The following is a 25596-nucleotide window of genomic DNA, read 5'->3' on the forward strand; positions in this document are numbered from 1 at the left end:
CGGTGCGGACACGGGTTCGGGGTAAGCCGGCAGCATACCCTGGAGTGTCTTATCTCCCAACACTCAGTCTGTTCTCCGGAGCCAGATACAATTTATTAAATGCCATCGTCTACATAGTGCAGCTTCCGGAACAATTGTATCGAAGAATGAGTATAAGCATCTAGACCCAGCTGTCCTTTGTGCACTGTTGCAGGCTTTAGCTTTTGCAGTTTGCTTTCCAGTAACGTAGAGGCCATAAGGACCATTCTTGCAAGAGGGTAAAAATCGCTGCTGTTGGTCATGGTAAAAAAAAAAAAATTCTGGAAAGTAAAGTAAACCCCAATTATACATTAAAGGATTATAATTAAACGAGAGGAATTATTAGCGAAAAAATAAGTGCTCACACCAAAAATGCCAGGGGCTCGTGTCGAAGGTGTGGTTCTCTTATGATAAGTGTGTGTGCTGTCCTTGCTGAAGACTTGGGCGTTTCAACATTAATCGAAAATTCCTTCGTTATCCTACTTGATTCAATTCTGTTGGGATGCTCAGAATGTGACAATTGTCTAATGCCAGACACCTGGGGGGAAATTTCATCTGCAAATGCATATTTCCCGCAATAATCCACCTGTCAGCAAACTCCCCTTCACTTGCAGTTAGCGAATTGCAGCCAGTTCTAGGTAAATTCCAGGAGAGGCTTTTGAGAGGGCAGAATGAGACTGAATAGTGGCATGTGATGCTAGAAAGCCTGATTTTGGAAATGTCATCTTTCCCCGGAAGATGAGAGTAGAGATTTTTCAAGCTCAGTGTGTATCACCTTAATAGTTAAAAATTCATTTTATTGTGCATTCGGGAAAAATAACTGAACTGAAACACTTATCATTTCATCAAGGAAATTACTGCCTGGGAAATAAGGCTAAAGTATACTATTAGGTCTGTGTTAATTTCAAGGAAACAATTAAGTAGTGATTAAATAAATAGTAGCTGGTACATGCATATGGCCACAGTTGTGAAGGTGGTAAGAGAACACGTATACAGCTGGAAAAGGCAGTGAATGGTACAATGCAGAAAAAGTGTTACACTGTATTTAATACAGGGTAGTAAATATATACACTTACATTCCAGGGTCTGGAAATCAAAGCCCTGTGGTCAAATAAGCATACCGCCTATATTTATAAATAAAGTTTTGTTGGAACAGTCTCGGTAGGCAGAATAATAGCCCTGGGACAATGGCTATGCTCTCATCTCCAGAACCTGTGAATGCATGGCAAAAGGAACTTTGCAGATGAGATTATGTGTATGGACCTTGAGATGGGAAGATTATTTTGTTTTATTAATTTTTTGATGTTTACTCATTTTTGAGAAACAGAGAGACACAGAGTGTGGGCGGGGGAGGGGCAGAGAGAGAAGGAGACAGAATCTGGAGCGGGCCCCAGGCTCTGAGCTGTCAGCACAGAACCCGATGTGGGGCTCGAACCCACAAACTGGGAGATCATGACCTGAGCTGAAGTCAGGCACGCTTAACCGACTGAGCCACCCAGGCGCCCCTGGGAGGGGTTGCGGAGAGGGGGGTGGTGGAGATTATTCTGAATGACAGAAGGAGGAGAGACTGGAAGCCTGTAGAGGGACTTGGCCTCTCTGACTAGCTCTGAAAAAGGAGGAAGAGGCCATGAGCCAAGGAACGCAGGTGCCTCGGGAGCTGGGACCAGCTGCCCTCCGCCAGCAGCAATAACCTGCCAAGAACCCAAATTAGCAAGAGAATGGATTCTCCCCTGGAACCTCTAGAAAGGAATATAGATAGCCCTGTTAGTACCTTGACTTTAGCCTGGTAAGAGCTGGGTCGGATTTCTGACCCCCAAATCCGTTCAGCGAATACATTTATTATTTAACACAAGCGTTAGCAATTTGTATTTCATTTGTTTTAGTAATTTGTAACGGCAGCAATAGAAAACGAACACAGCAGCCACACCTGTTTGTTGATGAATCCTGCGAGGCTGCTTCCGAGCTACGAGGCAGAGGGTGAAGGGGACGTGGGGGAGGCCTCGTGGCCTGCAAAGCCTAAAATATCTGCCACCCGGCCCTTTACAGAAAAAGGTTGTCCACCCCTGCTATTCACACACGGAACCCATAACGGCAGCTTGTCTTTACTGAGCACATAGTTGATGCTAGGATTTCGGCGCCGTTGAGAATTCAGTATCATACCAACCTTCTAGTGAGATACAATTTCGGTCCCCGCTTTACAAATGAAAAGAAAATGGACACGGACAGGTCCGAAAACTACTCAAGGTCACCCCGCAAATCAGTGGTGAGCAGGGATTCAAAGCCAGGTGTGGTTGACCTCTGAGCTCAGCTCACTCGTTGGTCGTCCACAGCACCCCGGATGCTTACCTGAGGCTCCTACCGCCGGCAGAAGGCTATGGGGAGCTCCCGGCTGGGTACCAGAATACCCAGGTGCAGCATCTCCACGGGCTTGTCGTCCGTGGCCACGACGTCGTATTTGCGGATGATCTGGAACACACATGCACAGAAAAGGTAGTGCTACCCCTCTTCTCCTGGGTGGTGGAACAGCACAGAGCACAAATGCAGAAATCAGAGTGCAGGGGCTTCAGTCGGTTAACCATCCGACTTTGGCTCACAGCTCGTGAGTTCGAGCCCTGCGTCAGGCCCTGCCCTGACAGCTCCGAGCCTAGAGCCTCCTTTCGATTCTGTGTCTCCCTCTCTCTCTGCCCCTCTCTTCTCAAAGATAAATAAACACTAAAGAGAAAGAAAGAAAGAAAGAAAGAAAGAAAGAAAGAAAGAAAGAAGAAAGAAGGAAGGAAGGAAGGAAGGAAAGGAAGGAAGGAAGGAAGGAAGAAAGAAAAAAGAAAGAAGGAAGGAAGGAAGGAAAGAAAGAAAAGGAAGGAAGGAAGGAAGGAAGGAAGGAAGAAAAAAGAAAGGAAGAAGGAAAGAAAGAAAGAAAGAAGAAAGAAGGAAGGAAGGAAAGAAAGAAAGGAAGGAAGGAAGGAAGGAAGGAAGGAAGGAAGAAAGAAAGAAAAAAGAAAGTAGGAAGGAGGGAAAGAAGAAAGAAAGAAAGAAAAAAGAAAGGAGGAAGGAAGGAAAGAAAGAAGGAAAGAAAGAAAGAAAGAAAGAAAGAGAAAGGAAGGAAGAAAGAAAGAAAGAAAGAGAAAGGAAGGAAGAAAGAAAGAAAGAAAGAAAAAAGAAAGGAGGAAAGAAAGAAAGAAAGAAAGAAAGAAAGAAAGAAAAGGAAGGAAGAAAGAAAGAAGAAAGAAAGAAAGAAAAAAGAAAGGAGGAAAGAAAGAAAGAAAGAAAGAAAGAAGGAAGGAAGGAAGGAAGGAAAGAAGGAAAGAAAGGAAGGAAGGAAGGAAGGAAGAAGGAAGAAAGAAAGAAAGAAAGAAAGAAAGAAAGAAGAAAGAAAGAAAGAAAGGAGGAAAGAAAGAAAGAAAGAAAAAAGAAAGAAGGAAGGAAGGAAAGAAAGAAAAAAGAAAGAAGGAAGGAAGGAAAGAAAGAAAGGAAGGAAGGAAGGAAGGAAGGAAGAAGAAAGAAAGAAAGAAAAGAAAGGAGGAAGGAAGGAAAGAAAGAAGGAGAGAAAGAAAGAAAGAAAAGAAAGGAGGAAGGAAGGAAAAAAAGAAGGAGAGAAAGAAAGAAAGAAAGAAAGAAAGAAAGAAAGAAAGAAAGAAAAAGAAAGAAAGAAAGAAAGGAACCAGAGTTTTACCCAGCACAGAGCCAAGTGGAGCTGGAGCTCAGCCAGTCGGCGACCGATGCACATTCTCTTCCCAACACCAAACGGAAGATGCGCAAAAGGATTAATCTTTTTCTTCTCCTGAAGCCACCGTTCGGGCCTAAACTGACTGGAATCTTTAAAATTTTCTTCGTTGGATCCCAACACCTGGGTATTGAGCATCAACACTGTCTAAAAACACACAGAAACACAAAAGCACTTAAAAATCACTAGAAGAAAACATTTGAAGAGCAAAATTTACAGAAGTGATCACCTTAAAATGTAAAAGCAACCCCCGAGTTTATAATATGGTGACTGGCAGACCGTGTTTAGTACGAGAAATGTACCAGGCGATAAACCGGTAAAGAACTTTAAAATGTTGCATCACACTCTCACCAACCCCAGGGGGTACGTTCCATTATTATCCCCATTTTACAGATGAGAAAGCTGAGGCTCAGAGGTTATGTAACTCACTCAAGGCGATACTTGAATCTAGGTCTCTGAGTCCCCGAAACATTCATCTTAACACCGTACGGTGCAACAGGCCAACTACATCCTAAAATATACATATTTCCAAAATGAATGCTCTCCCAGGACAGGTGTTTATGGAGATCTGATGAAGTGTATCTTTCAAAGCTCTTTAAGAGCAAATGCTACTTACTCCTTTGGGTAAAGCATATTCACCCAGAACCGTAGCTTTGTCAAGAGTCCGGGTTGTAAATGGTACACTTGGGGTCAGCCTGAAAAAACAAAATTAAAGGCGTAAAGGTGAGCACAGACCCATTTCTAGATCAAGTGTCGAAGAAAATGCAGACTCTGGTTAAATCAATAATTCCTGCATAAGTTCGTACCCAAAAAGGGAGCGTGATCACAACTCTCGTAAAGTTCAGTCTCTTTCTTCCTGATATTTATACCTCCTGTTTGAACCCCTTGTTTTTATCGTGTTGGTTAACTCCCCAGTCACTGCTTAGTAGCTGTCAAAAGTGGTTTTCTGTTTCATTCTAGACTTCAAATGTGTGTTTTTTACGTGTCACGCTTCAGCTTGATTTGTCCTAGTGTTCTCCCATCTGCCCTTCCTGAAGCGAAAGCTGTTTGTTTCTAATGCTGACATGTTGTGAGTTTTGTTTTCCAAAAAGGGTGGAACCATAATTTTCACAGAACATTTTATACCAGAGGCTCAAAAACAAAGATGTCTCTTTGTCTTATCAAATAATAATACGGTTCCCTCGCTCAACCTCTTTTCATAGCCTTCAATTATGCCCTGATCTTAATTAGTGCTTATAGCATTCATGAGATTATTATTATTATTATTATTATTATTATTATTATTACTGATTTAAAGGAGAGGACACTGACTTTCCCAAATTTTAGTAGAATGTGCCCAAATGATTTAGGAAATGAGTAATAGAAAAAGAATATGGTCATATGATCTGAAGGCTCTTTTTTTTTTTGCAGTTTGACAAATGTTTCTGAATCAACTGTGGGTGCTGTCTGTGGGTGCGGAGACCCTGACTGTGTATTTAAGAGAACGGCTTCCTAGAATATTCTTCTTGGCTTCCCCATGTATTCTTACCTCATGGATTCTTTCAGGCAGGCTTTTAAATATGGCATATTCCTCAAATCCTCTGCCCGTGGCATCTGATTCTCAGGCAATACACTCTGAATTTCCTTCAGAAGCTTTTGTTGCACACGGGGATTACGGGATAAATTGTAGAGAATCCACATTAAGCTGTTTGCCGTCTGAAAACCAAAGGGACATAAACTTGTAAACTTGAGTTTCTGCAAATAAACTGCCTTAAAACCGTCATGAGCTGAATACAAGCTGATGCCTAGCAACCTTGCTTTGCAAATGCATTCATGACGCCTTTTCACGTGTCCCTATTCGCTGTGCAGTAAACAATACAGGATGTGAAAATTCAGATTTGTTTTATAAACTATGCCAATTAAGGATAGCAGCGGGAATCAAGATAGACTCCTTAAATAATCAGCTGCATTGGGACACTTAAAATATAGTTTGATTCAAAAACTGTTTGAACACAAATGAACGCCTGTAGAACTGGTGAAAGGAAAGCAGGCTGGTAGGACTGTATCCACATCAATTTCCGGGTTGCGATAAGGTTTTATTGTTGTAAGATGTTACCACTGGGGGAAAGTCAGTGAAGGGTCCAAGGGACTCCTCTCTATTTTTTCTTAGAACTGCATGTGAGGGGTGCCTGGGTGGCTCAGTTGGTTGAGCATCCGACTTCAGCTCAGGTCATGATCTCGCGGGTTCATGAGTTTGAGCCCCGCATAGGGCTCACTGCTGTGAGCCTGTCCGCACACAGCCTACCTCAGATCCTCTGTCCCCCTCTCTCTGCCCCTCCCCCACTTGCATTCTGCCCCCCCCCAATAAAACAAATATTACTTTAAAAAAAGAACTGCATGTGAATCTATGATTATGTCAAAATAAGGAAAACATTTAATTAAACATTTTTAAAATAGAAAATGGAGAGAAAACTTCAGTGGCGAGAGAGGGATGGGGATCCTAGCAGCTTTGCTAATGAGTCTTTTTTTCTTTTTAATTTTACAGTGCAAATGCACACGAAAAAATGCATTTCTGGAATTGAATCTGTGACACCCAGAGTTTCAGCCACATGCACAGAACCCTTGCAGGAGGGGGCCAATAGCAAAATAAGAAATTCTAGCATCACGTTGAGTATTTCAAGGAACCAGCCACAGTTTCTGACACAGGCTCATGGTCCCTTAAGTGGAGTGTTTTACTTCCTTTCCAAAGGCAACAAGAAGAGAAAAAATATGGGCAGAAATAGCCAGCATAGCTTTCAGCTTCATGATATTCACCACCGGTAGTCATATGTATTTGTTTTTAGGTCCTTATTTTATTTTTATTTTCTTACTTAACATAAGCCAAATATTCCTGTAAAAACGGTCATTGCAGACACGAAGATCTTCTGCCAATTGCATGTGCCACTCACACAAATGAGCAAAGTGCGAGACGATTCGGAGCCAATGGTATTTACTATTTTGGGAAGAAGATGCCTCCAAGGCAAACCTTCTTCATGGGAAGACCGGTGGCCTCAGATGCAAACAAACCCTGGCGGGCATTATTACAAGAGTCCAATTTACAAAACAGGAAGAGGGCGTAGCCACCAAATTAGATACACTTTCAAATTTCTCTGATTTTCCAAAAGTGACTTCCAGAATTGCCAGGACTAAAAAAGAAACATTTAACCATATCAGCGGGTCCCTTACCGCAAGTACCAAATAGAGTTTCCAGAAGACAAATGATTGTAGCTTTCGCCAAAGCCTTGTAAGACAGCCGGGGCCTTTTTGGGTAACTGCAGGGGCTGAATCGAGGGGGGAGGGCCCTGGGAGACCTCACAGGCCCTAAGTATCCCGGCCTGACCTCCGTGGAGGAGATCCATCGTGTAGCTCGTTTCCCTGCTTCCACTCTTCCTACGCTGAGTGCACCTTCCACCCCACCAGCCCGAGCCCTCTTTTCAAGACATAAATTCCATCAGGCTACTCCCCTGTTTATAATGCCCTGAGATGTTTCCATCACAGGTGTCATAAAATCTGAATGGTTTACTAAGGCTGCTGGCTAACACCGCCCCTGGACTTCTGCAATGTCAACTTAACCACATTTGCTAGGTCTCCAGCTCCAATGCTTTTGCTGCTCCAGACCCTTTGCACATGCTATTTCCTGTACCGGAAGGACTCTTTCCCCAGATCCTCCCATGGCTGGCTCCCTGTCACCATTTCCGTTAGCTCCCGTATCACTTCCCCAGAGAGGGTACCCTGCCCTCCCCTTCTATCCCCTTACTCTGATGGTTTCCTCCATATCTCCTACCACTATTTGATATGATCATATTTATTTCTTTACGTGTGTCTGGTTGGTCTTCCCTGCTAGTGGTTAAGTTCCACGAAGGCCAAGACCTTTGTCTCTGGTTCATGGTGTTCCTTCAAGCACCTAGAACAGCACCTGGCCCAGAGCGGGCACTTGGTTTCTGCGTCTTTTCATTGATTCACCAAGTATTTGTTGAGCACCTACTATATGCAAAGTGCTGTTCTACATCCTGGGAATACAGCAGGTCCAAAACCAAGTCATTGCCCTTGGAGCTCACATTCCAGTTGAACACAAAAGATAAAGGGTGAGGCTTTACTTCTACCCCTCCAAGGATCCTCTTAGGGTAAGTGACTCAGTATGAAAGTGAGCTGAAATGAATTTCCCCCTTTCAAAGCCTTCTGGGGCATGAGGAGAAATTACAACGTTGCTGTTCCTCCTGAGGTAGAAACCCCTACGTTTTCTGTGGACAAGAGACACTAAAGAAACGGGAAATACGGAAAAGAAATGAAGCAGGACCCATTCTTCTTAGAGATTACAGGTGCATGAAACGTTGGGTCACGAGGAATATTAACATGCATCCCACCAGTGAGAGCTCAAAAAAACGGATCAAGGATAATCAAACCCACCCGGACAGTATGTGCATTTGGAGTCTGGCTTGGTACTCCCACGGCTATCAAGCACATGGGGACAGAATTTGGGCATTTAAAGTTAGCTGTTTCGTGCAAGGTGAAATCAAGTTTCCCCTGACTCACTCCTTTTAAGCTTTAAATCAGAAAAAGTCGGGGTGTCTGGGTGGCTCAGTCGGTTAAGTGTCTCGCCCTTGGTTTCGGCTCAGGACGTGATCTCAGCTCAGGTTCATGAGTTCGACCCTCATGTCGGGCTCTGCGCTGATAGCCTGGAGGGCGCTTGGGATCTTCTGTCCCACTGTTTCTGCCCCCCTCCCTCCAAATAAATACATGAACTTTATAAAAAGAAAAAATATTGGACTGGTAGAGAGCATTGCAATATTTTTAGAGTAACAACCACAATCAGGCACTTTGGGGTAACATTCGCAACCTTCAAGAATACGTTCAGTTTTTTTAAAAATCTAGATTATCAAAGAATAAGAAAAAGAAAAACCTAGATGACCTATCTTTCTATGGTGTGGAATTTTACTGCTTCTGAATTCCCAGAGAGTGTATGTATTTGTCACAGAGCGCACGGATTTTCTCCGCTATAGAGCACATGAATTCACCTCCCGTCACAAGTTTAAGGACCAAGGCTGTGCACTGGGTCTCTCGCACCCTTTTGCTAGACTAGTGCTCAGTTAATCCTTGTGGAATAAGAGAGTTGAATGCCTCTTTAAAATGCATCACGATTGGGGCGCCTGGGTGGCTCAGTCGGTTAAGCGTCCGACTTCAGCTCAGGCCACGATCTCACGGTCCGTGAGTTCGAGCCCCACGTCAGGCTCTAGGCTGATGGCTCAGAGCCTGGAGCCTGCTTCAGATTCTGTGTCTCCCTCTCTCTCTGACCCTCCCCCATTCATGCTCTGTCTCTCTCTGTCTCAAAAATAAATAAAACGTTAAAAAAATAAATAAATAAAATGCATCATGAGAAGATTTTCTGGACCATTCGCCAAAGGAAAATCAAGCCCTTTACCGTTTCTACTGCAGCCAGTTGGAGCTCTGTGACAGCTGCATAGAGTTCTTTCCTGGAAAGCTGATTGTGGAGATAAATATCACAAAGGAAATCCTTGCTGGGCTGCTCAGAATAGTGCTCCAACCGGCTGTCGATGCAAGATTTGACTATTGGAGAATAGAAGAGGGAAGGGAAGTGAGGTGAAGATTAGGATCGAGCGTGAGGGAACCCCAGCTGAAATCCCCCCATGACACCTTACAGGGCCTTTGCAGGGACACTGACAATGTGTCCAATGAGCTAATGTTGCCTCATCGTTAAGTCGCCAAGAATTGATCGATGACCGCGTGAGCAGGGCGGGTCAAACCTTAAGATGCCCAAGAATCACCTGGGCATCTTCTTACAATGCAGATTTGGGATCAGGGGGTCTGGGGCGGGCCTGGAAATCTGCATTTCTAACAAGCTCCCAGGTGCTGCTACAACCGTTAGCCTACAGGTCACAGTTTGAGTTTAAAAGCTTAGAGTGTGGAAGAGACCATCGTGAGACAGAGGTGGGCCTCGGGTCCACTCCCGGAATCAGAACTCATACCCAGATCCAGGCATCTAGCCAGTTTGGTCACGAATGCAGGTAGTGGGACTTGAGCTCCCAAATCTGGGCCATAGAGGAGGAGAGAACCGTCCCCAGTGTAATCAAACACACACACACACACACACACACACACACACACACACTGCCGTGCCCGTGCATGCTGACAACAGTAGTAGAAACTTCTAACGTTTGTAAAGAAGAACATTCTAGGCACGTGTCTGTCTCCCTTCAGTCTGCCGTGCCAGCCACAGCCAGGATAATAATAATGGTGAGGTTGGCAACAGTAACAAGGGCCGTAAGCGGAGTCTGGGCTGTGGGAGCCCTTCTCTCTGGCTTCACACCCTGGCCAGAAAGTTAGTTCTTTATGTCTCAGTTCTGTCACTCAGGGCTAATAGGAGGACCTACCTTATAGGGGTTTTGGTGACGATTCAATGAGGATATGTTTATGTGTGTGTATAGAATACACAGCATGGTATGATAGGATACGGGACCTCCTACTGGTACATATTGGTAAGCACAGAGATACTCATTGGACAATATTCGGCATCAATATTCCCCTCATAATGTAGCAGAACCAGCTCGGACCCACTGGGTATTGTGAGAAGCCAGGTTTTGACCGTATCTACATTAGACCTAGAAACGGTTGCAGTGAGGTAGGCATTGTTACTATTAGCCCATTTGAGACATAAGACTACTGAGGAGGAAAGAGAGAGAGCACATGTGGTCAACCCACTACACCAGTGGCAGAGCTGGGGTTTGAATCCACCTATCTGACTCCAAAGCTCATGTTTTTAACTGCTTCGAGTTCCCAGAAACTGCAGAAAGCTGCCATGTGCCTTTTCCTTAGAATTTGTCCACACCGGGAAGATTCTAAACTCGTGACTGCAAAGCCCATAAGAATCAGGAGGAGCAAATTCCATCGGGATCATTCCAGACCTTCTGGCAGAGGCTCCACAGACAGGGATCCCCGGTGTGTGTGGCCCCATTACCTGATCGGAAGATGGTGTCCCAGGCCTGCGTATGGGCCTGCCAGACCTTGGTATTGAGGCTCCTGTGCAGCTCAACTGGGGTCACCATCATCCTCCCAAACATGCTCATCATCTGTGGGGAATGCAACGCCTTTTCATTCTGGATTCCCCTTGTCTCCAAGACAACCGCCTCACCGGAAGAGGAGCGTTCTCCACACCCCGCACCCGGTGCTTCCAGAAAGGCAGGAACTCAAAGGCCCCACTCCCCCCCCCTCCACCCCCCAGGCCTCTCCCACCAACTCTGGGGGTGGAACCCTCCCCTGGGCCCCATAGCACATTGAAAACAATCTTTGGGACGATTTGCCATTGGATGTGCCCCCCTCTCGAAAATAAATAAACATTAAAAAAAATTGATTCTATGACCTAAATATTTTACACAAGAAGGAAAAAGGAAAACCATCACTTTCTTATTGACTTCAATTTCCAATGATTTCCAAACTTCACCCATTTCTGTACCAGCTTCACAGTATCTCTATATCCCCCTGTGACCTAAGGATTCAAAAATTTTACATCTGAAAAAGGTCAGACTCTTTTTGAAATAGGACTCCCACCCACTGACCTTCAACTGAAACACCTACTTAAACTTGCCTAAACCATGATGTAGCATGCTTCCTGGTTCATGACCATCCATGCCCATCCATCCATGAAAACACATAACACCTTGAAATTAACACTTGACTAGTGTGACAAAATAACGTGTGTGTGCTACTCCTGGGGAAACACGACGCGTTTGTGAAATTCTGCAAATCAGGAAAATTGTGCTCCTCAAGGCGATGCTTACTGTTTTGATGGCCGTGATGAAGTTCAAAGCTTCATCTCCTGCATTCTCCTGAAGGAGTCCAAATCTCTTCTCATAGAGCACAAGGCAGATGCCTGTTATTTAAAAACAACCAACAGTCACACAATCGCAGCAATACTGGGGTCTCCAAGTATTGGAGACTGAATACTCCAATTCAGGAGGCTGGCTACTGAAGGCACCATTCCGTCTTTTGTGAAAGTGAGGTCTTTTCAAAGAACAGAGGAAAGGTAGAAAGTCTGGGAGAAAGGGGCATGGCGATACTTTTCCCACTTTCCAGAAGCTGTCTCCACGCCCCATGACCCAACCCCTGCAGAACCTCCTGGTCAGAAATGCCGCGGTGAAAACGTAACCATTTTTATACACGAATGAATCTGTCCTTCAATGTCTGGCTTTTGTCAGAGTTTGTCCCGGATGCATAGCAGTCATTGTTCACGGCCTACCCGTACTCATTCTCCCCCGTTTCTTTCCTAAGAGAACCCCGATTTTATTTAGGGTGTCAACATATCAGTCCTCGGGCAACAACCTGGATTGATCTAAGACCCTGGTGTCAATCACGTGCCCTGACTTCCCAGGCTTCCGGTAGCAGCCTGAGAAGCCAACGGGCGTGGCCAGGGAGGCTTAAAGGAAATACTTTCACTTTCTTGATAAAAGGAGCAAGTGCGCTTGGCTTAACTCTTCCCTCTTTCCTTCCTCTTTTTGCCTAGAAGGCAGAGGGGAGACCAGGAGAGGCAGTAGCCATTTTGCAACAAGCCAATAAGGATGGATGAACAAGGGGCGCCTGGGTGGCTCCGTCGGTTGAGCATCCAACTTCGGCTCAGGTCATGATCTCACGGTTCATGGGTTCGAGCCCTGCGTCGGGCTCTGGGCTGACGGCTCGGAGCCTGGAGCCGGCTTCCGATTCTGTGTTTCCCTCTCTCTCTGCCCCTCCCCTGCTCACCCTCTGTCTCTCTCTGTCTCAAAAATAAATTAAAAAAAAAAAAACATTAAAAAAAAAAAAAGGATGGATGAGCAAAAAGATAGAAAGGGTCCCCAGTGACATCAGTTGTGTGCCGGCCGTGGACTGCCTTCCTCGAGACTTCTCATAACGCTAGACAATAATTCTTAAACCACCATGGTCACATCTTCTTTGACTTGCAAAGACATGCATTTGATACTCCTTCATTTGGGTATTTCCAGTGGACAGTTTCCAAAATATACACTCCCTTTCCTCCTCTGTAATCATCCCTTCACTTTTTCCTGTCCTCTTCCCCTTAACACCTTCTGCGGGTTTCTTCTTTACATGGTGTTTTCTAATGTGCTAACATAGTCGGGTGGGCTGCAGCTTTAAAGTGAGGCTGAGGGGCGCCTGGGTGGCTCAGTCGGTTGAGCATCCGACTTCGGCTCAGGTCATGATCTCACGGTTCGTGGGTTTGAGCCCCACGTCGGTCTTTGTGCGGACGGCTCAGAGCCCGGAGCCTGCTTCGGACTCTGTGTCTCCTTCTCTCTCTGCCCCTCCCCCACTCACACTTTGTCTCACTCTGTTTCTCAAAAATAAATAAATGTAAACAAAAAAATTTAAAGTGAGGCTGAGCTGATGGGGGAGACAGGTCATGACAAAAGCCTCCCTCCCGGGGTGCCCTCTCCGATCCCTCACAGTAGCATCCAGAGTGATCCTTCCAGCACAACAGCCCAAGCCACCCTCTGCTAAAAACGCTTCGTAGAACATCACTTCCAGGTGCCCCCGTGCTCAAAACCGAATTCCCATCCCTGGTTCACAGGGGTCGGCTGCTGCCTTCCTCCCATCCTCTGCCCTCGCAGTGCCCCTCCCTTGCAGGACACGCTCCCATCATTCTGAACGCCTTCCTGTTCTTTCTTTGCTCCTTCATTCACCTTCACTTGGTGAATTCCTACTCATCTTCCAGGACTTAGCTGATACGGCACCAGGGCCATGACCAACCTCAGCTGATGCAGCCCTTCGGATTCTCCCACAGCCTTGAACTTCCTCGGTCAGGTGCCTGCCCACTCTATAAGAAGTGTTTCCTTGCCTCTCGCCCCTGGGCAGCTTCCTGGGCCAGGCAGAGCCCTGCTTGCTATTCCCTGAGGGTTCCCTGAAGAAAGGGATCATCCCCAGCTTCTGTTTGGAATGCTCCATGGCTCACCACCAGACTTGAACTGAAAGCCCGAGTTCTGGCTGAGACCTCCGGCCCCTGGCTTGGTTCTCCTCAGCAACTCCTTCCCTTCCCCCACCCACCCACCCACTCAGAGCCTCGGACGCATCGCCCATGCTTCCTCCGCAGGGGGATGTGCCCTGCCTGTCTCCACAGTCTGCAATAATCTTCCCACAGATGCCCTGTGGCTTGTTCTTTTAGGTGTCACCTCGACTGTCGCCTTAACCAAAGCAGACTTGCCTCCTCTAGGCACTACCGTTCTTTATCGCATACTTTACCCTTACCTCTTGGCAAAGTATATAATAAAGTGTGTTTACTTGTTGGTTGTCACCCCTACCAAACCCTAAGCTCCACGGGAGCCCGGTCATCGCCTGTTTTGTTCGCTGCTCTATCTCTAGGACCGAGCACGGTGCCCGGCACATAGCAGGTGTTCAATAAATATTTGTTGAATGACTGTATGAACAACCTATAGTGCAAAGCATAACTTAAGTGCCCGAAAACACAAAAGACTGTGCAGGTGGCCCTTCTTTGTCAGCAACAGTACGTGGTTATAGAGGAACTATCCTCAGAGCCACGTTTTAGCCTCAAAATCCCTTGGAAAATCAAATGAACAAGTCGGCGAAGGCAACTTACTTTTGTTTTTTAAGTAGGCTTGGCGCCCAGTGCAGAGCCCAACGCGGGGCTTGAACTCACAACCCTGAGATCAAGAACTAAGTGGAGATTAAGAGTCAGCCGCCTAACCGCCTGGGCCACCCAGGTACCCTGACAAACTTACTTTCAAATGACCATTTGTTCAGTTCGCTGTATAAGCCTTCAATGCGGCCTCTCTCATCACAGAGCTCATCTATTCTACCCATAAAATCAGCCAAGACCTTAAAGGAAGAAACCACAAAAGACACATTTCAATCATTAAAGGAAAACAAAAGGTTAAAAGCTCAGTACGCTGACTTCGGGGTTTGTTACCTTGTATATTCACTGCTTATAACGTTATTCATTATGAAGCAACACTAATTACATATTCTCCTGCGGGGGCTCACCTCCTGCGCTAACAACCTCGTCCTGGGTTATTTTCTCAGCTTTTCCCGCAACCACCCAAAATCTTAGGTTTCAGCTCTTGATCTAAATTTAAGAAAAGGAAAACATTTCTTCTAATCGGAATGGGGAATCAACCAAGTTGTCACAACACCCCAAGCCCTATGAGGTTTGCTGCCTCCATACCTGGGCCAGCAAATATCTCCTTACTAGCTGGCGTCGTGTTAAGCATTTTGAACTTGGGACCAGAAAAATCTGCAAATTCTAGACACAGCTCCTTTGCTAAATAGCTCTGTGACCTGGGACATGTTATGTAAGAGCTCTAGATGCCAGTGGCCAAAATCAGGATTTGTTTTAAGTGTTTATTTATTTATGAGAAAGAGAGAGAGAGAGAGAGAGAGAGAGAACAAGAAGGGGAGGGGCAGAGAGAGAGAGAGGGGGGAACAGAGGATCCAAAGCAAGCTCTGCACTGACAACAGAGAGCTCCATGTGGGGCTTGCACTCCCGAACCGTGAGATCATGACCTGAGCCCAAGCTGGACACTTAACAGACTGAGCCACCCAGGCACCCCCCAAATCAGGGTTTTTGATGACTAAAGCCTCACATTTTACAAGGCTTGTATAGTACCAAGCAGTGCCTGAAGCGTGCTATGTTAGCAGATCCCCACAACTCTGTGAGGTAGGAAATACGATCTTCCTTCCATTTCCCGCGGAAACAGACAAGAGAATGGGCTTCCAGTGAGGCTAAGGCACTCGCCCTTGGACACGTGGCTACAAAGCGGCCATGCTGGGGCCTGGAACAAGGTATGTGTGAGTACCAAGCCCACCCACGGGCATTGTGAATTTGTCCACTTAGTGCATTAAAAAGTACTTTGCATTTGTTTCCCCCCCAAAATCCAGAAATTTCTCATCAACATATGGAATTTTCACCACTTAGCCAAAAAATAATAATAATGATAAAATCTGGAGCCACTAGGTCCGCATCCCCATGTGACAGTCATTTGCTGGAATGGGGCAGCTGTCCCTCCTAGAAAGGGCATGCCCTATCCTGTTTGCAAAAATCCCTGCTGGGCCTTCCTTATACATTTATATTCATTGCCTGGTTCCTGAAACCTCCTGGGTTGGCACTCTTGCACCTATATGATCCTTTCTGGGTCCAAGTTCAGTTCCAAATAAACACCCAAAGTGAACAGGAGTAAAGAGATTACTGTATGCTTAAATCCCTCCCTCTTTGGCCCTTGTTAACTAAAGGACAATGTCTAAATGCCTTATCAAGGTACAAAAACATTGTTAAGAGCTGCCCTCTGTCCAGCATCATTGCACAGACAGCCTCATCTCTGCTGCACCGAACGTACTATTTCCTGAACACATAATGTCATCTGACTATTTTCAGCAAGCTATTCTTTCTGCCTGAACGCCTTTCTACACTTGCTCTGGCTTGAAGACTCCTACTCATCCTGCAAAACCCAGCTTAAATGGCACGACCTAGGAATTTTATAAGCATTATCTCATTTAATCCTGCGAGGCCCAGTTTATAGAGTGGGAGAGTGAAGCTTAGGGAAGTTAAGGGTATAGTCAGTTTACAGGGCCAGAGGGTGGAGGGCTGAGGTTCAAATCCAAGACCGGAATACCAGAGTCTCTGCTGGTAATCGTTCCCTCACTGAGATGTTACTTTGCAAAAGGGTGAAGGGAGGAGGAGTAAGGTTTTGGCGGAGAAGGAAGTAGACAGCGAGGAGTAAAGGGAGACCCCTGAACCATCCAAACTGCCTGTACTTTGTAGCTATGACTTAAAGTTTCATAGACATCTCTCCTTCCCCAGGAGGCCCAGGGAAGGTGCCCCCAGCCTGCAAACCTCATTGATTTTGTTGTCCAGCTTCATAATTTCCACTGGTTTCATTAGTTTCTTCTGGAAGGCACTCCGAACTCTCTGCCAGTCTTCTCCTTCCCTGGGAGAGAAGCAAAATTATACGTAGAGCAAATTGCAAAGAAAAGAAGGGAGCAGCAAAGACACCTCCAGTGCTGGAATTGTGTGAACTAAATAATCAAATGAGCACTGAGACTCCTGCTAAGAACTATCCAGAGAATATACACATTGGAACACTGGGGGCTGGTTTCACAACGGGGTGAAAAAGCACCTCTCCTCTCCACGTAAGATTACACCAGAAAGGTGAAGTCCAGATAATACGGGCTCGGGCCTTTTGAGGTGCCCTTGCGGGGGTTGATTTGGGAGGCCAGGTACCTCAATTCTCAGCAGTAAGAGTAGATACCTGAACATTCCCTTCGCCAGCAACCCAGATCTGTTTGAGAACAACGTTGTCTTCTCTTAGTCACTGACTCGGGTTGAAAGTCACATTCCTGGGTGGCTCAGTCGCTTAAGCGACCCACTCTCGACTTCAGCTCAGGTCATGATCTCATGGTTTGTGAGTTTGAGCCCGGCATCAGGCTCCATGCTGGTGGTGTGGAGTCTGCTTGGGATACTCTCTCCCTCTCTCTCATGCTTATCATCCACCTTCTTCCCTCATCCCAGAGCAGACGGCACAGCCTCTGATGCACCACGCATAACTATGGCTTTTAATTCCAGTAAATATATTATCCTCCAAAATACAACTATTAGGGATTAAAAAAAAAAAAAAAACAAACCCAAACGCGCTAACCTGTTAAATGCTAACCATTAAAAGCAGAGGAATCTCACCACATTATGGCCTTTACTTACCTACAATGCAACCCTGACGCCCCTGAACCTCACCTTTCTGACTAGATCTGGGTCATAACCCCCCATTCCCCTCCAGAAAAAAAAAAAAAAAAAGGTAACTGTCAAAAGCCAAAGAAGTCAATTTCTGGCGTTTGAGCTCAGAGAAGGGGAATACAGAGAACTGTAAGGGATAATTTTGTATAGAATAGGTTGGCCTGGCACGCTGACTTCACGACCTCGTCTGGCCCCAAAGTCTGAACCCCGCTATTTGTAGAACCCTTTTGGGCTTTCTTGGACGGAAAGGCATGGCCCTGCCCACTTGCCAGAGACGACGCAGGTGTTGGGCATGCAGCACAGTTGTGTGCAACCCGTTCTGATGCAGGCAGGAGTTGGAGACTGCGCCTGGTGGGGGCTTTCGTGCCCCGCTGCGTAGGAAGGGGACCCTGCGGAGAACCCCCTCCCAGCTTCCAGCCGCCGCCCGGACTCACAGGATCAGCAGCCCGTAGCCCTCCCGGCGGTAGTCCCGATAGGCTTTCCAGGGCTTGATCTCCAGCCGCTGGGGGTACGCGCTCTCCGTGCGGTACAGCGCTTCCAGCAGGCACGGCGAGCCCAGGTGCACCGAGTCGAAGGAACCCAACTTCATGCGGAAAATCTTGCCGTATTTCCGGTGGTACTCGGCCTGCAGCGGAGGCCAGGGCCGGGTCAGCGCGCGTCCCCCCCCCAGAGCAGTCCCGGGAGCGCGTCTCCCTCCTCCCGCCTCCTTCCTCCCGGGGCCCCCGCCGCTGCCGCGACGCCGGAGCGCCCCGTGCTCCCCGGCCGCGCGTCTCGGGGAGGGTTTGGGGCGCGGGGCAGAGAGGGGAGAGGGAATTGGGGCCCGACGAGGCATTTACCAGCGTGTCGTGCTGTTTCTTGAGCCCCCCTTTCCAGAGAATCTCCGGCAGGCTGCCCAGCAGCGGCCAGTTGGTGGGACCCGGCAGGGCGGCCGCGTCCTGCGCCTCGCCGCCTTCCATCACCGGGCAGAGGGGCACCTCCCGCGGCCGAGGGGGCGCGCACGCCGCAGACGTCACGGCTCTGGGGGGCTGCCCCAGGTGGCGCAGCTGTTGGAGGACGGCGGCAAGGGAGCGGCTCTTGCCGATGGGGGAGCTCATGGCAGCGGGGGACACCTGGCGCGTGGGAACGCGCGGGGACCGGGAAGCACGACTTTGTTAAAGAGGCGCGAGCGGGATCCGGGGGGGGGGGGGTGACGATTCTGGGGGAGAAGGGCGAAGAGGGCCAGCAGGCGTGACGCAGGGGGCGGCGGAGGAAAGGGGAGCAGAGAGGACCGCGGCAAGGATGCTCGGCGCTGCCCGGCGCGGCGGCCTCAGGGCGCGGGGACCCGCTGGAGGAGTGCCTCCGGGGGCCGGGTGTCTCTTGGAAGGGGAAAGGAAGGGGTGTGGGTCCGCCTGTGGGGCTGCGAGGCTGACTTCCAGGTCCGGAGCCGCGGAGTGGAGGTGTCAATGAGGGCAGAGGGATGCTGCGCGGCGCCGCGCTGTCCTCCTGTCCCTCTCCATGCTCCATGCCCAGGGACCACGTATTTATGGACACGGGGCAGGCCCCGGGTGGCCAATCAGCAGGCTGGGTAGGGCGCAGTGGGCCCCGGCTGGCCTGGCCCGGAGGGACGCGGGACCCGGGGGGGGCGGGGGTGGGGCGGAGGGCAGGGCTGGGGGTGGAAATAGGATGGAGTCAGCGAGGTGAGCGAGGGCGCCCGGGCCTCGGGTGGCGGGTACGCTGCTCCCCGGGCGGGAGCGCGGCCGACTCCGCCCGGAGTTCACCGGGTGTGCGCCCGGCGCGCCTCCCCGCCCTGACCCGGCGGGCAGGAGCCGGCAGTGGCGGCCGCGGCTGCAGCCCCGCGCTTGCACAATCGCGCTGCCGGGCGGGCGAGGTCTCCGAGGGCGGCCCCGGGGAGGCTGCCGGCGCCTTCAGGGGGGCCCCGGGGTCCGCGCGTCTCCCGGGAGCCGGGGCTTGCCAGCCTGGACCCAGCTCTCTCTGGAGGAAGGTTGGCTTTCTGCGCCTCCCAGCGTGGGGTGTTTGAGGCTTAGTGAAAGGCGTCCAGAGAGGGCATTTCAACCTTCGGGTCTTCGCCGGGGCGAGGAGAGCCAGCTGGGTTTGCAGGCTCCTCCCTGGCTGCTCCATTTGCTCGGTTCTTCTGAAGATTTAATGAATTACAGTAGGTAAAGCGCACACAACAGAGCCTTGTCCGCAGTCAGTACTCAGTGTAGTCGTTGTTACCTCCTCTTGGGGCAGTTCTGAAATGCGCGGTGAAAACGTGGCTTGCCCTCGAGGCTGGGTTACCTCTCCCAAGTCCATCGGCCCCGTCTCTTTTTGGACACCGACTGCCCTGTGCAGAGATGCGCCCAGGCAGCGTTAAGTCGCGTTGCCCCACCTTCCCCACCCTCCCTTGCAAAGTGCACCCCAAGCAAGCAAGACACACACACACACACACACACACACACACACACACACACACACTTTCGGGAGTCGTCCTAGCTGCCAGGGGTAGAACTTGTTCTACTCATTCAGGAAGAGAAGGTGAAGATTTTTGTTGAGTGTTTTAAAGTAATTCGTGTGCTGTCATTATGACCCAGCACCAACAACTACCGCCGGCCAGAAGTTTCCTCGCCAGGCTTTCCAGTCACGTGACTGGCTCTTTTCTGACCCAACTGTTCCGCAACCCCTTCCCTGGTGAGTTTATTGTAAACTTTCAGGTTTCTCGAAAACTTTTGCGGTCCACCTTGAGCTGGAACACTGCCATTTCAGATTTGTCCTGAGATGTTAATGATTGCTAATGTTAACAATACCTATATTAATGTAAGGTGTTATGTTAATTATTATTTTAATTGTATTAATATAATGTATTATATCTACTATTATAGGATGTTAATATAACGTATCATATCTGCTTAACAGATATCCATTTATATATACATATTAGATAGTACATTTTATATATCACATACTATATAGATTATATCCTATATGTAATATATACATCTTATGTTACATAGCATACAAATGAAAGCTTTCTAGGGCTTATGATAAACCAGGCACTTAAGCTAGACATTTTACATAAGTTTCCCCATTTAGTTCAGTCCAATGACAAAAACAAATGAAATAAAACCAGAGTTAAGCCCAATGTCACATGTGGCTCGTGTGGGATTCAGCCCCCCAATTTTCTGATTCTGTCCCTTACGATATACACCCATCTGCATCTTATACCACCTTTTCTTAAACCAAGAACATCTCAGAATATTGGAAATATTCTCTAAGTGGAAATACCACCAAAACGGGGTAGGTGGGATCAGTTTGTGGGGGGCTACGTGATGCAATGTGGCCTTATGTGCTAATGGTGGTTGAAAAACTGAAGAAGGAGGAGGAGGAGGGGGAGGAGGGGGAGGAGAGGGAGGAGGAGAAGGAGGAGGAGGGGAAGGGGAAGAGGAAGAAGAATTCCAAATAGAAGATGAATTTAGTCTATCGTGTCTATCTTGTGTCTGGCAAGTGCTCGGCACATAGAGAATGGTCAATATATTTATTGACCGCTTAACTCTTATTGTTAAGTCAGATATTAAGTTATCCCCCCTCCTTATTTTTTCTTTGCTTCCCCTCCCTGCAGATGCACTCAAGAAGAAAGGGAAATAATTTCATATTTTCTAGGTTTTCATATGAATCTAGCACTATGTTGCTTTATAAACTCCAAGTAGACACTTGGGCAGTGCAGGCAGTCCTTAGTGCCAACGATGGTCAGCAAGAGAATTCTTATTTCAGGAAAACTGGCTTCTCGTGTCCAGTGGAGAGAGTCCCCAGTAATTTGTACACCGGATTGCAGAGAGAAGAAGATTGGTTCTTGGAAACTTGCTTGACATAAACACACATCCCTCCTTGACAAGGCACAGCTAAATTCAAAATGACCAGTCCCAGAAACACTCTTCCTGACTGGGCCTCATCCCTAGCTTATTACGAAGCCTCTCTGAGTCATCCTGCCCGGGATCCTGCTGGGAATTACTAATGAGAGATGTTGTAGCATCTCATAAATGCCCACCCTCATTACGGAGACAGGTCCAGGCCCTCTGTTTTGTTCTGGGAAATCTTACCAAGTCCTGAATGGATAATTATACTCCAGCCCTCACACACCAAGCCACCACCACAGCTGACAAAGTGTGTGTGTGTGTGTGTGTGTGTGTGTGTGTCTGTGTGCGCGCGCGCGCGCACGTGCATGTGTGTGAGCTTGTGTGGCGAGGGTGCGGTGGAAGACTCTTTGGAAGGACAATAGCTGCTTTCACTACTGAAAAACACAAAACTCTTTCAAATATATTAAGTGGTTATATAGTTTTGTGCTTCAGAGTCTTTACTAAACTTGGTGTAGGCCCTAGATCTGTAGAGGACTTGCCTTCCACATCTGAGGAATAGATGGGGTTAGAATCAACCTCACAACCTGAGTAAAGCCTAAGCTTCATGGGAACAGCAATAATAATAATATTAGCCAATCTGGGGTTCGCTGTGAGAGTAGTGAGTACACAGTTCTCAGCACGGGAGAAGCATTTAGTGGATATTACCTCATAGCATTCCTGTATTACATGCCTTGGTTTTTGCAAACTACATACAAAAGGGGCAACATATAACCTCTCAATGATCATACCTTGTGTCCAACTTAACATTGCAATTTCAACTTGGGAAACTGTATAATTGATTAAGCCAAAGGAATATTAGCAAAGAAATGCTGGTGAGTTCAAATCCCAGTTAGCCCGGTAGGCAGATAAACCAGGGTTAATGTATTTGTTTTTGTAAGCTTAAGTACCTCCTCTCAAGGTGGTGATAATGGTCTTACCCACCTAGTGGGGTTTTTCTGAGGATGACAAAGCATTGGAAGTTCCTGGCATCTACTAAAGCTCTGAAATGTTTATCATTAAAGTGACGAAGTACACGAATTGGGCTCATAAGTAATCTCTAGTATATTCGTCTCAGAGTCCTCTGCCTAATTAGAGAAAAAATCGCCCTGAAATTACAGACATTGTCTCCTTGGTTTTGTCTCTCCTGGAGTATATGATCTAGTGGTGTTTACCATGGCCAGCACCCAATAAGCAAATAATAGGCAATTGATTATTGATTTTTTCCTCATTCTTTAGGGAAAGCAAAAGATCAGTATCAACGCATTTTTTGTTTTCTGAGAACTTGCTGGTAAATCCTGGAGGGCTTTATTTGTGTGTCATATAGAAAGCGATTCTGTATGACAAAAACAGTAATTTCAGTCTCCACAGATTGGATTGAAACCATGGCTCCATTACTCGCAAGCCGTGGCCTTGGGCAAGTTACTTAACCTCTCTGGACCTAGTTTCCTCATTCAAAAATTGGGGGTTGCTATGCCTATAGGTCAGGAAGGTTAAGATTATACTTGATTTTAAAAAAATTTTTAATGTTTTATTTTATTTTTGAGAGAGAGCGAGAGAGAGACAGAGTGTGATCAGGGGAGGGGCAGAGAGAGAGGGAGACACAGAATCTGAAGCAGGCTCCAGGCTCTGAGCTGTCAGCACAGAGCCTGACGCGGGGCTCGAACTCACAAACCGTGAGATCACGAGCTGAACTGAAACTAAGAGTTGGATGCTTACACTGACTGAGCCACCCAGGTGCTCCAAGGTGAATACTCGAAATACCTTCCTGACACAATTAAACACTATCTTCCTAAACATTCATCTGGCCCCAAATATGCTTAATGATTTCTGAGTACAATTCAGTCCTGTTGGTAAGTTAAAGTTACATTATGGAAAAATGCATCCTAAATCCCCCAAGACGTGTTTACACAGAGAGAACTTTTTTTTTTTTTTAATTTTTTTTTAACGTTTTATTTATTTTTGAGACAGAGACAGAGCATGAATGGGGGAGGGGCAGAGAGAGAGGGAGACACAGAATCGGAAGCAGGCTCCAGGCTCTGAGCCATCAGCCCAGAGCCCCACGCGGGGCTCGAACTCACGGACCACAAGATCGTGACCTGAGCTGAAGTCGGCGGCTTAACCAACTGAGCCAACCAGGCGCCCCAGCACAGAGAGAACTTCTTATTGAACTTTTTGAAAAAAAAGTTTGTTTGTTTGTTTGTTTGTTTACTTATTTATTTAGAGAATCCCAAGTAGGCTCGACACCCAGCAAGGAGCCCAACTCGAGGCTCAATCTCACGACTCTGAGATCATGACCTGAGCTGAAATCAAGAGCTGGACGCTTAACTGACTGAGTCCCATCGTTGGGGAGAACTTTTGAAAAGGTTCCTCATTAAAAGAGCTGTTCCATTGCGAAAGAGATGAAAAATACAATGTGCACACTCAGGCTCGTGAATCATTCTCCTTGTACAACAAAGTATAATTTACCGAGGAGTCAAGGAGCTCCTATGTGTGTGCCACATATTGTACTATCTCTACGAACAGCGGCAAACTCTAAGGTAAGTATTAGTTTGCTGTTTATGTGAGAAAGCTTGTTTCTTAGGGAGTTTAAGCTACACCCGAGTTTCATTCTATCCCTCCATGTATTGCCGAGTTGGTTCCTCATCGATAACATGGAAATAATAGTGGCTCTGTCTTTTATTCCCTTATATATATAATACATATAATATAATTATTATATATTATATAATTATATAATATACATTATATATTTATATTATTGTATTAGATATTATATATAATAATATAATATATAATAATATAATATAAATAATATAATATATAATATATTATATATTATATCATATTATTATATATATTTATATATTATATAATATATATTATATAATTATATTATATATAAATATAAAGATAATATATATAAATATAATATATACATTATATTTCTCTATATATATTAATATATAATTATCATATATAATATATTATATATTATATTTATTAATTAATATATGAATTAATTAATATTAATTAATATAATATATTAATATATTATATATTATATTTCTCTATATATATTCTCTATTTATATATATGTATATATATTATGTATAATATATAAGTATAATATATATTATATATATTATATTATATATAATATATTATATAATATATATATAATATAATATAATATATATAATATATAGAAAATATATATATTTATATATATAATTATATATAATTAATATATATTAATATATCATATACATTATATTTCTCTATATATATTCTCTATATATATTTATATATTATATAATATATATAAATATATTATATTTATATTATATTTATATATATTATATTTATATATTATATATAATATATATTTATATTTATATATATTATATATGATATATTTATATTATATATAAAATATATAATATATAATATATATTAAATAATATATAATATATTATATAATATATATTATATAATATATAATATAATATATTATATAATATATATTAAATAATATATAATATAATATATATTATATAATATATAAATATATTATATATTATATATAATATATAATATATATAATATATAATGGTATTATATAATTACAGTCTTGTAACTTGAATTCTACCTTGCTTTAGGATGTCAGCTCCCTAAAGGCAGGAAGACTATCTGTCTTGTTTTCTGCTATATTCTTAGTACCTATATCTATGCTTGGATCAGTTTAGGTGCTCAATAAATGTCAAATAATATACTACAAGGTAACAGAGATTAAACGTCTTATTTGTTATAGCTGTACTTGTTTGAGTTGATTGATTTTACGGTTCTAGTGAAAAACAGTTCCTAGTAAATAATATGTTTCATTACAAATCTTATATATAAAGGAATATTTTATTTCATTTTTTTCTTTTTTTCACATGTCTAAGAAAGTAGAAATCTGTACAAAGAAGATGTGCACTCTTTATTTTATTTCTTTTTTCTTAATTTTAAATGTCTGTTTTTGAGAGAGAGAGAGAGTGTGTGTGTGTGTGTGTGAGCAGGGGAGGGGCAGAGAGAGAGGGAGACACAGAATCCGCAGCAGGCTCCAGGCTCTGAGCTGTTGGCATAGAGTCCGACACGGGGCTCGAACTCACAAACCGTGAGATCATGACCTGAGCCAAAGTCAGACGCTTAACCGGCTGAGCCACCCAGGCGCCCCAGTGCACTCTTTAAAGTAA

At 45.4% G+C, this 25596-nt stretch overlaps 1 protein-coding gene across 1 annotated transcript; it reads right to left on the bottom strand.

Moving 5' to 3' along the window:
• Positions 1-2373: 2373 nt before the first annotated feature.
• On the bottom strand, positions 2374-18586 carry CYP24A1 (cytochrome P450 family 24 subfamily A member 1). Its single transcript, XM_078443796.1, has 11 exons — positions 18329-18586; positions 17927-18117; positions 16599-16692; positions 14491-14587; positions 11551-11642; positions 10731-10842; positions 9177-9322; positions 5268-5434; positions 4356-4434; positions 3689-3886; positions 2374-2484 (listed from the first exon to the last, which is right to left on the bottom strand). The coding sequence occupies exons 1-11, from the start codon at positions 18584-18586 to the stop codon at positions 2374-2376; spliced, it is 1545 nt and encodes a 514-aa protein (XP_078299922.1).
• Between the last annotated feature and the right edge of the window lie 7010 nt (positions 18587-25596).

This window comes from Panthera onca, chromosome A3 (genome assembly GCF_046562875.1).
Source record: "Panthera onca isolate mPanOnc1 chromosome A3, mPanOnc1 haplotype 2, whole genome shotgun sequence".
Taxonomy (NCBI): Eukaryota; Metazoa; Chordata; class Mammalia; order Carnivora; family Felidae; genus Panthera; species Panthera onca.